Consider the following 15,638-nt stretch of genomic DNA (forward strand, 5'->3'; position numbering starts at 1 on the left):
AGCACCCCTTGTTCTTTCAGGTCTGGGACAGCTCAGTCCTGAACCCACCGGCCCCCCTCCTACTCACCACTCGACCTTCCCTGCAGAGCTCTGCTGAGGTGCCACCCCCCTTGTTCTTCAAGTCCCCAGCCTCTCCGGAGCAGATCGCTGCTCTGTCAAGTCCCAAGTTGGTTTGGCCAGTGAGTTAATATCCAGTGGGGACTCTCTTGAAGGTCCCATGGAGGGGCACCCCTGCTCCGGAGGAGTCACCTGGCTGGTCATGCAACTGCCCTCCTGCAGCTCGGGTCCCTCCACCCTCTCCAGACGCTGCTGCTGGCCTGCCTGCCTGCCTCCTCCATCAGTCCAGCTGGCTCTCAGCGGGTCAGGTGGGACTCAGGCAAACCCTGCGCACAGCACCCTCTTTGACAGGCTGCCCTGGGCCGCTGCCCCAGCTGCCCGGAGCCAAGGCCGGCCCTGACCCCACCCTTGTTTTCCCCTGTAATCGAATTCTCGTATTAGTAATGGTTTTGCTTTTCTACAAATGCAGAGCCCAAGGCTGGAGCCTCTAAAAGAAGAAGTTGTTTGCAAAGGGAGAAATGCTGTAAGTTCTAGGCCTGCTGCTTTCCATTGATTGCTAGCACAGACACAAAGAGTTTCTCTCTCTGTCTCACGCTCACATCCACATACGTGCGGGTGCAGATGGATACAGGCCTCCTGTCCCTGCACTGACACACGGATGTGCACACCTGCCTGAGCACAGACAGACGTGCACATTCCTGGTTGAACTCACCAGGGAGAGCCCCTGACTTTGTTCTGAAGCTGGAGTCATTGTTCCATGTTCTCGCACCCCAGATCGGCAGGAAAGGGAACCAGAATGGTGGGCTGACTAGGGCATAAGTTCCATCCGCTAAATGGTTCCTCTGAGGAGAGCTTGTTTCCATCCATGGGTCTGCATGTGAAGAAAGGGCACTAATTCACCACACCCCTAGCCTTGCAGAGACAGTAGTCGTCCTGCTTCCTGTGGGCAGGGTACGCATTACACCTCCTCACTCCCAGGGTGGCCTGTTGCAGTTGCAACCAGTTCATTACTGTTCAGTTAACAGAGGAGATGGCACCTCTTGGACATGCTCAGCATACACCACTTATAGAATATCAGGGATGGAAGGGACCTCAGGAGGTCATCTAGTCCAACCCCCTGCTCAAAGGGGGAACCCATCCCCAGACAAATTTTTGCCCTAGATCCCTAAATGGCCCCCTCAAGGATTGAACTCACAACCCTCGGTTTAGCGGGCCAATGCTCAAACCACGGATCTATCCCTCCCCCCGAGAGACCCTGGCCTAATAAGCCACCATGCAGTGTGCTGGGCAGGGGAAAGCAGAGGGGGCGGCGAGTCTGTAGTACAAAGGGCAGCCCCAGCGAGCTCCAGGAGCAAGAGTACTGACCCTCCCAACGAGTTGGCCCCTTTGCCTCTAGCAAGGCCCTGCAGGTTTGGCCTGGAGTCCTAACTGTGCCCTCTCTCCCTGCAGCACATCCTGGTGGCTCAGAGACAGCTGTCGGTGACAGAGAGCGGCTTAGAGGGATTCCACCAGGCACTCCAATCCTACACAGAGGTCACAGCTGGTCAGAGCCGCTGCTTACAGTAAGTCTCCTGAGCAGCTGTGGAGTCAGACATTTGGCTGGAGGAAATATGGGTGTCCGTAATGTCGCTGATCACAATGCTTCACACCTTACACCTGAAATTACAAGCGTTCAGGAATCGCACAACACATGAAGGAAGTGCTCTAAATAATGACGGTTCGCACCTGTACAGCACTGCAGAGACGCCATCAGACGTTAACTCATCCATCCTCGCAACACTGCTGAGAAGTAGGGAAATGCAACAACACTAGATACTTGTGTCAGATAGGGAAGTATTACTGTTATTGCTGTGACTTATTATTATTCCTCTTACAGACTGGAAATGGAGAAGCTTAGTAACTTGACCAAAATCTTACCCCACAAGTCAGTGGCAGAGCTGAAAAAGACCCAGGCGTCTTGATACTCAGTCCCCTCCTCCCAATATTGTAATTCTCTTTTTCCCTAGAAAGAAGAAATTGGGTACATTCTTCCCTTTTGCCAAGCAAGGAAGGAGGTGCCCCCCACAGCTGCTCCCATTGGGGAATTGGGGCCAGATTTTCAAAGGGGTTTAGGTACCTAAAGATGCTGATCAGCACCTGTGGGATTAACAAAACATCGAAGGAAGGGAGGTATTGCATTCCCATTGAAGTCAATAGCAGTTAGGCACCTAAATACCTTTGCAGACCTGGGCCTAGGCATCGAATCTATTTAAGCACTTTTGAAAATCCCATTTAGGCACCTCAATAACTTTGAAAATCTGGCCCTTAGTGCCAGAGCTGAAAGAAGTGTCTTTTAAGGAGCACAGTATGAATTCATTGACCATGCCACAGGGGTATGACTGGAGAGCTATGGGCATGATGGGTAGCGTGGCCTGGTGGTCACAGCAGGGAGCTGAGATTCGGGAGACGCTAATCTGATCCTCCGCTGGCACTGACTTGCTGCATAGGCAAGTTAGTTAGCCTGGTTGCCTCTCAGTGTCCTTGTCTGTAAAATAATCACAGTAATCACTCTCTCACAGGGGAGTCTGATCGCTAGTATTTGCAAATATCTTTGAGAGCCTCAGGATGGAGTGTTGTTATACTGGCATAACATTTTGGCTGAGGGTTTGTCTACATGGCAATCAGAGCAGGGGCTTCATAATCAGGGGGCCAGGGAGCCATGGCCCTCCCATTTTAAAAGTGGGGGCAGAGAGGAGCGGATTGGGGCGGGGCCTCGGGGGAAAGGTGGCATGGGGGCTGGGCCTCACTTCAGGCACCTGTAGCCCCCCCACTTTCAGGGCACTTCTGCCGCTCCTGAGTCAGAGATGTGACTGTACCTGTGCTAGCTTTAGTCTAGCTAGCGCGACTCAGAACAACAGCGAAGAAGAGATAGCCAGATCCTAGCATGGGCTAGCAATGTGAGTACATCCCCCCGGGCTCTGTGCACGCTCGTGCAGCCTGTGCCAGGGTCCACGGCGCTGTCTTCACTGCTATTTTTAGCTGCACTCGCTAGATTAAAGCTGGCACAGGAATGCCCACATGCAGGGCCAGCTCCAGGCACCAGCTTAACAAGCAGGTGCTTGGGGCGGCCAAGGGAGAGGGGCGGCACCTGCGGCAATTCGGGGGCGGCAGGTCCCTCACTCCCTCTAGGAGCAAAGGACCTGCCGCTGAACTGCCGCTGCCGATCGCGGCTTTTTTTTTTTTTTTGGTCCCCAATTGCCGCCGCCGATCGCGATTGCGGCTTTTTTTTTTTTTGCTTGGGGCGGCAGAAATGCTGGATCCGGCCCTGCCCACACGATCTGCAGTCACACCTCGGCTTGCATTGTAAACGTACTCTTAGCATGTGTCCCTCTAGTGGGTGCTCCCAGCAACTGTAGCAGTCTACTACTTACTCCTAGCTAAGGAGGCCTGTGGTTTTGGTGCTGAAAGTCCTGGCTTTGATCGTGGCTGTAAGCGACCGTGATATGTTGTAATGGCATAGCATGAGATGAGAGCTAAAGGGAGGAAAGGTGAGGTGGGGTACATCAATCACATTGCAGTACTGTGTCCACCATTCCCCTTTGGTGTTAAAGGGACAGTGGTGCTGGTGAAAAGTGTCTGGCTGAGAGCCCCTGAGACTGAAGGCCTCTGTCTAAACTAAAGGTATATCCCTCACCCCAGCAGTCCAAAAGGGCTGAATTCTAAAAACAAGGCAGAAATGACCCAGAGCTGGGAGCGGTGTCGGATTCTGCCCCAGGCTCCCTGGGCTGTCTGTGGCAAGTCTCAAAATGTGGCTTAGCTGAAAGATGTCGGTTTTCCTGCAGGAAGATTCGAACCAGTTGGAAATAGAAAATTTTCATTTTGTGTCAATTTAAAATGTCACTTTGGATTCTCAATTTAAACAAAACATATGGGATTTGCTGTGGAGGAACGTTGTAATTTCATTTCCCTATGAAAAAGATTGGTTTCAATGAAACCGTGTTTTTCTGCAGGAAGGCTGGCTGCGTGGAAAATGGTGAGCCGCTCGATTTAGATTAGCCTAGAAGTAAAGTTTCTCTGATGCCTTTCACCAAGTGCCTTCTGAGGGCCCAGTGAGTGAGTAACTCTGCGAACACAGGAGCTGTGATGCGTTCCAGCACAGCTCGGAGTTAATTGCACTCTCTTGGATTCTGCTGTTTGGTTTGGTCTTTTGATTGCAGTAATTGTTACCTTTGCTCCGCAGGGTGCGAGTTAGAGGGATTGGGTCTATGTTCCCTCTTAGTCCAAAGAATTACATTACAGTTGAATGGGAAATTCTCCTTTAGGCATTTCACAGTCCGTACGGGCTCTCCCTTCCCTCCCTCCCCCATAGTATGAACATGTCAGGCACTTACCGCTCTGGAAGCTGGTGTAGGTTAGAGGTATGAGCGTGGGGCCTGGGGTCTCATCTTGGCTCTGCTACTCTCTTACGGTGTGACCTTGAACACCTCCCTCCAGCTTTCTGCCTCACTTTCTTCCTCTGTAAAATGGGACCAATAACTGTGAGCCTGAATGAGTTAATGTGTCCATACAGTGCTTTGAACATGTAAAATGCTCTACATATCCTAAGTGTTGTTAATCCTTCCGTTCCAGTTCCCTGCACCAATGTGTTCAGCTCTTGACACAAAACATTTTTGAAAAAAAAAAGTTTGTAAAGAATTGAAATGTCCCTTTTTGACATTTTCCAAACGAAAAATTCCCGGTTTCCCGTTCAAAACAACTTTTTCTTTCAAAATTTAAGCTAATTACAGTAAAAAAACCATTTTTTAAACAAAAAGGTCAAAAGTGAAACAAAACCTTTTGAAATCATTAAAACATTTCCATGAACCCAAACTGACTTTTTCTTCCCTGATTTTTCATTTGTGACAATTTTCAAGATTTTGACTTTTTGTCCAAGTATCTTGAAAATGTCCGTAGGATGGGAAACCCAGTTCCTGCCCTGCTCTAGCTGTGAGTTCCCAGCATGTTGGGCTGGCACTGCTCAATGGAAGGCTGAAAGGTGCTGGTTCTTTGCACATCTGTGCACATCAGTCTATTGCTTGCAAAGTACTCCACATGGCTTGGGTGGAAAGGGCTCTGAACGTAGCGGCCCCTGGAGAATGCAACGCTATCCATGCCGATCGCCTTTAATGGGGCTGCAGCAAAGTTGTGTATTTATTTATATGCTACTGCTGCTCTTTAAGATGCTCACAAGAATATTATTTTTCTATACAAGACAAAAAACCCATCAGTGAGTCACTGCAGATAAATCACCAAGGCTCAGGAGTCAGGCTGGCTGCCCAGCATGGCCTCATTTATCCCAGAAGCTGCCGTACTGAGAGCATTCGTTATTGTCCCTGCAGTGTGTCTTCCCGCAAGCTGACGAGCGAGGCCTGCTTCATTCTCTACGAGTTCTGGCAGGACGTGACTTCGTGGAGAAGGTTTGCGGCTAATTGCAATTCATTGCTGAAGGTGTCCGGGCTGAGGAAGGCTGCATCCAAGTGCAATTCTTATGAAATAGATAAGACGGGATTTCTCTTCAGGATGCTCACCCTTTTTCACTTTTTCCTGCACCTGCCAGTGGCTATTGCCTCCCTGATTTACCTGTCTAGTTATTTACACCTACTGTATCTGCACAGGGCGGCAGGATCAAATGATCACAAGGGGGCATTTGCATTGTGAATGATGTGCTAACCACCATCACCTGTGGATGGGTGAGTTATCAGCACATTCGAGACAGAAGGCGTTCTGCTCTGGGGAATGCACGGACTTCCCCCCTACCCCGGTCCTCTTGTGGGTGTGCACAGGGGTGGCAAGTGTCCGCACACACTCTTCCTCTCTTGCACACCCACACAACAGCTCTGCCCCACCTCTGTATAGCAATGTGCAGGCTGGCTCTGACACAATCATACTGGCTTTGACATTGTCCTAACTCTCCATATTGCTTTGCAGTCACTTACAGTCCAACTGCAGCAAGACGTTCCAGTGGGCCATCACTGACTTGCTGGAGTCTCCAGAGCTTGTGACCACCATGCTTTTCCCAGGTGGGGTACTCTTCCACCCAAACGTATTGAGATGAGCCTCTAACGGGAATTGCAAACCATGGATTCCATCCTGCCACCTTTACTCATGAACAACGTCCACTGACGTCATTATATACTGCATACACCCATCTAGTACTGTAGGAATCCATTCACCCACTACGGCAATGCAGCCAGCTCTGCGGCGGAACGCAGTAGCTGTTTAACAGCACAGAGCAACACTACCCAACAGTAGCAACAGTTAAGAACAGGACGTGAGGATGTAAATTAGCTGCAGAAGGAATTTAGGGAGACAGAATGTAACTGTTCAAATATGAATTTGGCCAGAACATTGAGGCTAACACCCCAGCTCTTGCAACATTTATTCTGTAAACTGTAAGGAAGCAGGCGAGAGAGAGAGAGAGAGAAGCAGGATTAATGAATTAGTTAAGGCTTGTAAAGAGCTATGAATGTGTAAAGAGCTACCGCAGTGATGTGTATGATTTATTAATAGCTGTTACTATTACAAGAAGCGATAAGCATGCTACACGCTGCGATGCTGTTTGCCTTCATCTCTGGTGTATTTTTGGTCAGTTTTCCGATGGCCCTATCGGCCTTTCCTGGGTCACAAATCTCGAAGCGGGTGCGACACCCTTCTGAAAGCAACCTGTCTCTTGTCTTAAATTGCTGCATTGAACTCCCAGCCCTGCCCCTGCCCTATATTCCAAGATGTGGCCCTAATGGGTAGCTCAGGCCTCATTCCCATTTGTGGACAGAAATTGTGGTCACATTTTCCTGCCCAGTTCTGTGTGAGGAGCACAAGGCAGGTCGGCAGAGGGGCAAGCGCTCAGATTTGTGCCTAAATTTCATTGTAAGGCACCTTAATGCAGATTTAGCAGGGAGCCCAGGCCTCAGGCCTTCTGGAAACGTGGTCTCCCTGATTGCAAGAGCAGTGAGGGAGAACCTCAGCCAGCCTTAAGCAGGGGCAGGTAAAACAAAAACCATCCCAGGTCCACCATCACCCCAGAGCCCCACCGGAATCTGAGCTCAGGGTGTGGCTAATCCGGATTATATTCTCTACCCAACTGTCATGTTCCTCCTCCTTGCTCCAGTCCTGCTGATGCAGCCCCCCGCTCCCAACTGTCTGCCCTGTGAAGGGCTGGGATTCGGAGTGCGACTTCATTGCTCCTTGCGCTAGCTGCCACAGTGCGTCCTGCTGACCTATGGGGAAGGCACAGCTGAGCGGTGATTAGGAGCTGTCCTAGCAAGAGTCAGCAGCAAAACATGAAGCTAACGTCCAGCAAGGCCATCGCCAGAACTGACCCAAGGGAGAGGATGGCAGCAGGTGCCCTCTCCTAGTGGGGCTCAGCTGCCTGACACAGCTGGGGGCACCCAGCGCTGCTCTGGAGGGAGAGGTTGCCTTTTGCACATCTCCTGTTCTTGGGAGACGAGGGAGGGGCTGTCGCTGAGCTAAAAGGGGCCCTGCCCATGTATCAAGCTGACACAGTCAGAGCCCCCTGTGCTGGGCAAGGCTCAGAGCTGGTGCTGGAGTGTTAAGCTCAAGGTGTTAAATACATTTAGTCCCAGTATTTCTGCCTTGTTTAGTGGGGTGGGGGAACAACCCAGGGGGTTGGAGATCCTGCTGGGCTAGATCCTCACATCCTTGCACAGGCAAAACTCGCCATGACGTCTGTGCCGTTTAGCCAGCGTGAAAACTCAGGGCGGACTGTGGCCTTGGTGCTGTGCCAGAGCAGGGAGGGGTATGAGGTGCCCATGGCTGCGAGCCTGGGGGCAGTTCGTCCTGGGATGAGTGAGCAGAGGGGTGCCCACCTGCCCCACAGCCGCCTTACCCCGCACTGAGCACCTGAGGCTCTCAAAGCACTTAGTGAATCAATCCCTGCAACCCCTGGATATTATACCCATTCTACAGAAGGGGAACTGAGGCCCAGACAGAGTCAGTCGCCTGCCCAGGGCCATGGGGAAGTCTCTGGGGTAGAACCCAGCTCTCCCTGTCTTTCCCCTGTGCACTAAACAATATATGAGTGCCCCCTTTAGCACTTTGTGGCTCATGCTCTTTCCCTGTTTGCTTTCCCAGCCTCCTGGTGGATTGTGAATAATAATTGATCCTCTGCTGCCCTCTCCAAAAAGCAGCCGGCGCGCGGACGGACGAGGAATCCTCACTCCCAGACCCCTGGCTCTCCCTCCCCAGTGTGTCTGCAGCCTTCCGTCATTGTCGCTTGTACAGTCCTGTCTGCTCCCTCCTCTGGCTGCACCAGGCTGTCCCTCCTGGGAGTATTTTATCCCTCTCCCCTCACAATGTGACTTTCCACAGTGATGTCATATTGCTGCCAGCCAATCAGCCTTTCCAGTTATGACGCTCCGCCCCTGAATGTACCATCTTCAAAGAATGCACAACCACGCCCATGTGAGTGGATAAAGAAGTGGCTACCATGATACTTGATGTCGGGCTGGCCTGAAGTCCAGTGTCATGTGATGACATGCAGGGGCCAGAACTCACGTTGGCCTGACCCATGGGGCTGGGAGCGCTGCAGAGACAGCAGTGCTGAGCCTGATCCACGTTGGGGGGGAACAGAGAATGGAGGACAAGGGACGTTTATTGTCCTCTGGCACTCACCTGGTGTTGAATTCATGGCAAGGCACTGAGGGACTCTGGATTGAGCTGTGTCCAGTCACTGCACTATGGGCCCTTTGGGGGATGGCAGTGTGGGCAAACAGGGGGATCTTCTGTGCTCTGAGCGGGGTCAGTGGAGCCAGGCCATACACAGATCCTCTGGGGATCAGCGCGGGACGGCTGGATCCAAATCTCTGCAAAGGTCCCACAACACCTCTAGACAAGCCGTGTGCTCCACTCTCCCTGCCTATGCCCAGCAATACAGTAGTCAGGGAGAGCAGAGGGTGGGCAGAGTGTGCACCCATGCCTGCCAGCCACCTCCATGAGCTCTAATTTCAGCCCTTCTGGCCCCAGCATGGCCTCTTTAAGGCTGTGGCTGGCGATGGACTCATCTTAGTCTTAGAGCAGTTGCACTAGCCGCTGGCACTGGCCTAATTCTGTAGTGTGGAGTCGGATGCAGGGGAAACTTGAGAGGTGGTTCAAGTGTCCACCGAGCCCAGATTTCTTCCTCTTTTTATACCCAAATTGTTAGTATTAAACAGCCCAGTCACCAAAAAACGCTGAGCAGACACGAAGTGTGGAGTTTTCCAGCCGTGCTTTCCCATCAGGTAACCGGCTGTATTTCATGGAGCAATAGTTAACTAGTCCCAGACTTTCCATCTTGCAAACCACATGCTTTAGCAAAAAGCTCAAGTCAGGAGGGCACAGGGTCACATTTACTCCTCATGGCCACTCCCTTCCCCCTCCCTTCCTGGTTTGTTAGTGGTGCTAAGACTGCTACGAAGGCCTTATGGCAGCTTCCAGGAATAAGCATAACAATTTGGATTCCAGCTGTGGACAGTGGTTCAGGCATGTTACTGGGTTAACAAAATTTCCTCCCGTTCCTCGACGGAACGGGAGTGGGAAAGCTAAAATAGCCCTGGGAAGCACGAATGAGGGGCAATGAGGAACACACATCAGCTCCCATATTATTAAACATGGCAGAGAGGGGTACTAGGGCTGTTGGCAGGATTTTTGTGTCTGGCTAGTCCCCACTCCAGCCAATGTCCTGGGTTGTTTAGCATAGTCTGAGAGCAATAGTCCTCCGCCAACTGGAGCAGTTCTGAGCTATATGCTGCCGGAGTCTCTTCCTCTCTCCAGGCACTGCTTATACTGATCCTGGGACCTCCTGAGCATCCGCGGTTCTCTGGGACGTCAAGGGGAGTTGAGGGAGCTCAGCACGAGCAGGATTGAGTCCGAAAGGCAAAGTTCTGCTCTCGGCTCCACAAGGCAGATCTTGGCTCTCATCCTCTGCCCTTTGGCCAGGCTTGGAGTTTGGAGCCTGTAAAGGACGCAGAATAGCAGCTAGTCCTGGGGGAGCCAAGCCGACAGAGTGGAGTTTCTGGGAGATCTGTTTCTGAAGGGTGGGCAATCAATCAGAGCTGAGGGACATGGGCCCCTCTGTGGAGCTGAGAGGACATGAGGCTCTGTGGCATGCCCCCGTCAGAATGATCCTGCCCTGAGTCTGCTAGCAGACTGGTGAGGATACAACAACTCAACAGCATGTAGAATGTAAACCCCATGCATATCCAGCCCCTTCGACTGCCCACGAAAGCACTGCAGCACCCCCCCCCATGCCGCTGGTGCCCCCCCCCCCAACTGACTGAAATGGGGTGATTCCCAACTTACGGTTTGAACTAAATTGTATCATTTCTTTCAGGGGTGATTTTTGTCCTTCAAAATTCCTTGCATTCTAAAATCAAAACGAAATGTCCTCCCAGGGCCCTGCGTGGCGTCTCTGAGCTACAAGGTGGTGTCCTGGGGTCAGTGTCTTTGCTATTCTATATTGCCAATCCGGGGCTTTAAAACATTAAAGCAAAAAGGAAGAGCATAGTTCTAAAAAGAAAAGCAAAAGTCGCCTGAGCCAGAATAACAGCCTTATCAATTATTACACAGGGCTGCTTAGTGAATGCTCATTCTCTTTCTGTATATACAAGATTAGAACGGTATTAAATATTCAGACTTGCACTGAAGCTGTGTATGCCAATTCTCTTGTCTGTTAATAAACAGTTCCACACTGCCGCCTGGTGCTGGTGCATTTACTGGGCGTGGGTCGATTTTCGGCTGTCTCTTATGAGTCATTTTTTATAAGTACCTCGTTTGAATAACGGCCGCAGAAGGAATGTGTTGTTACCAAATGGAACCTTCTCAATGTACTCCGAAGTCCTGCTCATTGTTCTAGTACCTTTGGCAGCACATGCAAAGGAATGTGTTCTTACTGAGCATACATTTGAAGCTTTCTATTGTCTCTTTAGCCGAGGATTTGGCGTGTGTATAGGACATTGGGTGGGTAATGAACACAGAGGTCTGGGGCAGGACATTGCTAGGGCACTGACTGATTACAGCGTTGGGCATTGGAAATAGGAGCTGGCATGCGCTAGGGGTATAAGATGAGCATTAAGTACAGTGGTGATGGCGCTGGCTAGGAGATACCCCCGCCCCCTGAAAACCATGAACAGAGCAGTAAGAGGGTGCTGGATTCTGCTTTCCGGCCAGCACTGCTTTCCAGTCCCTTCTCCCGACTTTACAACACTCATATCTCAAAGAACCAGTTCCTGGGGAGTCGTGGTGCTGGGTGTACTGCTCTCCGGCACGAGCGAGTTAACTTCGCTGACCCAGGAAGAGCAATGAATCCTTAGCCGGAGACAAGCCTGACGCCAAGAACGCCTTCCAGCGGCGCCAAGGAAATGCACCAGCTGCTGTGACGTGACAGAAAAGGGGACAATGGCGCAGCCCCTGATGTCTATAGCTGCTGCCAGCACTCGGCGGGTTAAACACTAAGTACTGATGTACTGTCTAGAGGGCATGTGTGCTTTAGGGCAGGTTGGTTGTTGCAGTGCTGGCTCCAGGGGTCCTGGCTCCCACTGCAAAGGGCCGACTGCCACACTGGCCACACAGTGCCGCTGGCGGCAAACCCAGCCCTGCTGAGCCAGGCTGCTGGGGCTAGGCCTCCCTCCTTTACAGAAGGGCACTGGGGAGCTGGAGGGGCCATGGTTTAAAAGCTCCTCTCTAAGCTGGCACCCCCAAAGGTGCAGGACCCTCCTTCCCGCTGCACTGTGCTGCCAGCAGGGATTGAGCCCTGCAGTATTGCCCACCCCAAATGTTCAAAAATCATGAGTCAGCGGCACCAAAAATCATGAGATTGGCTTTCAAATCATGAGATCATGTAAACACAATAGGTACTTTCTATTTGCCTTCTGCTTTGGGAGCCTTTAGGGTGCACTGGGGTCACACTTTCTTCACAGCCACAAGGGCTAGAAACTTACTTTTTCTTTAAGAAGGAAGGCTGAAATCATCACATTTCCACTTGACTCCAGGAGCTGGGGCTTTAAGGAAAACAATAATTATCACAAGATTCATGAGGGTTGGCAACACGGCCCAGAGGCAGCCCCTAAGCCCTCAGCCTCCTGGCCCAAAGGCAAACTGAGACAGCAAATCATCAAACAAGGCTCTGTTTCCCTAGGGACGTGGGTTTAAATCCCATTGAGAATGAGCCTAGGTGACGCATTGTCTCCTCCCAGGGAACAGCCTGCGGGCCCAGTATCCAATATTTCAGCCGTGTCCTACAACCAGTTGTCCAAGAGCTGCTCTGTCTAACTAGACCAGTGTCTTCTAGCACTCCCCCGCTGCTCCCCATTCACACAGCCGTTCTGCAGCCAGGCTTGATAACACAAAGCAGGGCAGTAGAATGAAGAGCTCTTGAAAAATCCCCACTTGCAGCAAGCAGTGGATCAGTGGCATTGAATTCTCCTGTGTTGCCTCAGCAGCACAAAGCCCAAGGTCAATGCTGAAATCCAGGCCATGATTCTGAGAACATCATCAGAACTTAGGGTGATCATATGTCCCATTTTGGCCTGGACAATCCCTTTTTTAAAGCCTGTCCCGGCTATCCTGGCTTTTTTGGCAAAAGTCGGCATTTGTCCCTTTGCTCTCACCAACTAGATCAGTGCCGGTAGTTCTGGTTCTAGCTTTGGGGGTGTTCAGCATTCCAGACAAACCCACCGAAAGACTGTAACCGTTGGCAGGGACAGACATCCAGTTGCTAAAGAGAATTATTCTCCCACTGACTCACAAGCGATCTCTTTTCCTGATGTCTTCAGCTATGGTTTATTGATTGTTTTACAGCTTGTTAACTCCTTTGTTTGCAATGAACCCAGCTCCCAACCAGTTCTCAGAAGACGACAATGGCTACTGAATCACAGTTATCTGGCAGACAGAAAAATCAATGGCTCTGTTAAACCAGCTGCCCGCCTTGTTTGATCATACTGTTAGAACGCTCTGACATCTGCAAATCATAGCTTTTGATACAGAAGCTGTGCAAATCCTACAGCTTATTACTACCGAGCCAATGCAATATTGCGGACCTGGTGAGCAGGAGGATGTGTCTTTCCAGAGGACCAGAACCTGATGGCTTGTGATAACTAAAGCTCCGACAGTACTTTGCATGAGAGCTGAGATCTCAGCCTCGCAGAGCTGGTCACAAGTTAAATTTGGATAATTATATTCTGCTTCCTTAAAATCTCCCTATGGTTTCAAATAGACACTGTGGCCTTGTCTAATCGTACTGCGTGCTGCTGTGTTCCACCCCAGAGATAGCTGCAGGAGAAGACGGCATGTGTTTCTTTTTGCAGAGCGATCCAAAAGCTACGTTTCCATGTGTGAAATCTCTGTAGCAAACCCGTCTGCTTTACAAAGTGCCAGTGACCTGGAGGCAGGGAGCAGCTGTAATGTCTGAATTTGCAACATTTCTGCTAATGGGGAAATCCGAGCGCTCCGCTTTCAGCGTGTTCCTTCAAACCATACTGCCGGGAGTCAGCCAGGCACAGGGCCTGAGTCGCCGGTGCCTTACTGAAGAGCCATGCCTTGTTCTCATTTACACTACGGTCCCTCTACACGGCTCTCAGTGCCGTGCTCTCCCAATTTAAGCCCAGCGCCAGAGCTGTGTACATGAGAGTCAGGCCTGTGTGATCCCACTGAAGGGAATGGGCCCGATCTGCAGCTGGGGTAAGTTGATGCTGCTCCAGTTGATGCCGATGGTGCTACAGCACAGGCCCTGCCTAGCTAAGCTCCTTAGAAGGTCCCACTCTTGCTGCTGCTGCCGTGGCCATGTCAGTGACAGCCAAAATGGAAGTGGCTAGTGGAAACAGGCCACTGATGGCCGTGCTATGTTGTCTAGGCCTGAGCAGGGTTAGCTGACACAGCGGTTCCAACGCCAGCCGCTGATCTACACCAGTGCTCCTGCCAGGGTTAGCTGCAAGGGTGGGAAACGTTCCCCGCAACGTGTAGCGCAGACTGAGCCCTGCAGAATGAAATCCTGCCCCGCTGAGGTCAGTGGCACAGCCCCCATTGGCACAACTTCTCCCTAGGCGGGTATGGCCAGCTGGCTCGGTCAGCAGCGCTCAGTTCCCTTAGAACGGGGCTGGAACGAGGCTCTCGGAGCTCATGGAGGGCACACCAGCTGGCTGGGTGTGTGTGACTCCCGGGGCTGTCCTCTGTGATTCCAAACCCCTGACACATTCTAATGACATGGCCTGCGCTTGAACCCAATCCTGAGATGTGCTGAGCTCCTGTCGACTTCAATGGGAGTGAAAAACAGGGCCAGAGCCTGCTGCCGCTGCTGCCAATGGCCCCTTGATTTCAGTGGGAGCAGGATCGTGCTAGAACACCGACAGCAGCGTAATTCCCCTTTGCTGGTAGTGGCGTGTGTGTATCAGGCTGGATAAATCACTTACATACCGCCCAGCTGGTGTGTGGCCACCCCCGCAACCAGCTATGGCAGGGCGTCCCCGCTCTCTGGCCCATCCTTGCCCCACACAAGGGTGCCCGCAAGCTCAGCCAGGGGTATATCAATAGCACGTCCTTGTGACTGACCGCACAGCTGCTCCTGGCACCAGCGAGCAGAGAGGGCACAGCAAGGGAACACAGTCCTGCCGAGCACCTGTCACTGCTCTGGGCATGTCACAGCTTGCAGACAGGGTGTCAGTGTCAGGGAAGTCACACGAGCCAGGGCTGCAGGGCATCTTTGGCACGAGTGGGCACTGCTGCGCTGTCAGAGCCCTGCTGCTGTGCCCCCTGAACGACAGAGGAAGATCCTCCAGCCTGGGAGGGACAGCCAGCCTGAGCACCACGAGGGCAAAATGCCAGCACAGGAGCTGTCTGCAAGGCACTTGGCATGTGTAATCAGGGAGGAAATTCCCTGGGGCTGGCAGGCTCTGGGAACTCGCAGTGGGATAGTCAGTGCTGCATATCTGAGCTGGGCTGGTGGGAGCCGATTGCTGCTCGGGGGCCTCTGTGAATGGCCGAGGTTCAGCTCTAGTGAACTGGTGTGCGCATCCAAACCCGGCTCCCGCGTGGCACCCTTGGTGACTATCTCAGCAGAGGGCAAGGACTGATGAGCAGAGGAGCAGGCCTTTGCCTCGGTGATGTGGAGCCACAGATCATGCTAGCTCCTCCTGAGCGTAGGCAGGTTCCAGCCGTGACCATGTTCGAACGCAGGTGGGCCTGGACCCAAGCCACAGCTTAACGCCCCCAAACTGAAGGGCTGTTCTCTGTCCCGAGCTAGTCTGGATCTGGACCCTATCTCTGGGCTAACTCAAACCCCCTGATCCAGACCCCCTGAACACAGGGGGTTTGCAATCCACACCTGTTTTCTCCTTGAACCCACCTCTGTCTGGGAACAGGGGCTGCAACCCCATCTCTTGGGACAGTGCAACACGCTGGTCTCCGGATCTGATTTCACAGGCTTCTGGGGCTTTGCCCTGATGAGGCCAGTGGGCCGGAGGGAACGGACCTATGGTGGGGAGGCTCTTCACAAATACGATGGCATCCCACTGAGGCAACTGGATGGCCTGCACCCCTTTCAAGGTGCCCCTCATCCATCCTGTGATCTCACCACT

At 52.1% G+C, this 15,638-nt stretch overlaps 1 protein-coding gene across 1 annotated transcript in view; it reads left to right on the plus strand.

Annotated features, from left to right (window-relative positions):
* NECAB3 (N-terminal EF-hand calcium binding protein 3) overlaps positions 1 to 8,195 on the plus strand; it is a 131,557-nt gene extending 123,362 nt beyond the window's left edge. The window contains exons 9-13 of the mRNA XM_065414690.1: positions 527 to 580; positions 1,507 to 1,619; positions 5,415 to 5,492; positions 6,004 to 6,095; positions 8,167 to 8,195. Of these exons, the coding sequence (XP_065270762.1) occupies positions 527 to 580; positions 1,507 to 1,619; positions 5,415 to 5,492; positions 6,004 to 6,095; positions 8,167 to 8,195 (366 nt within the window). The remainder of the gene's footprint in view (positions 1 to 526; positions 581 to 1,506; positions 1,620 to 5,414; positions 5,493 to 6,003; positions 6,096 to 8,166) is intronic.
* The last annotated feature ends 7,443 nt before the right edge of the window (positions 8,196 to 15,638 follow it).

Source organism: Emys orbicularis, chromosome 12, assembly GCF_028017835.1.
Source record: "Emys orbicularis isolate rEmyOrb1 chromosome 12, rEmyOrb1.hap1, whole genome shotgun sequence".
Lineage (NCBI taxonomy): Eukaryota > Metazoa > Chordata > Testudines > Emydidae > Emys > Emys orbicularis.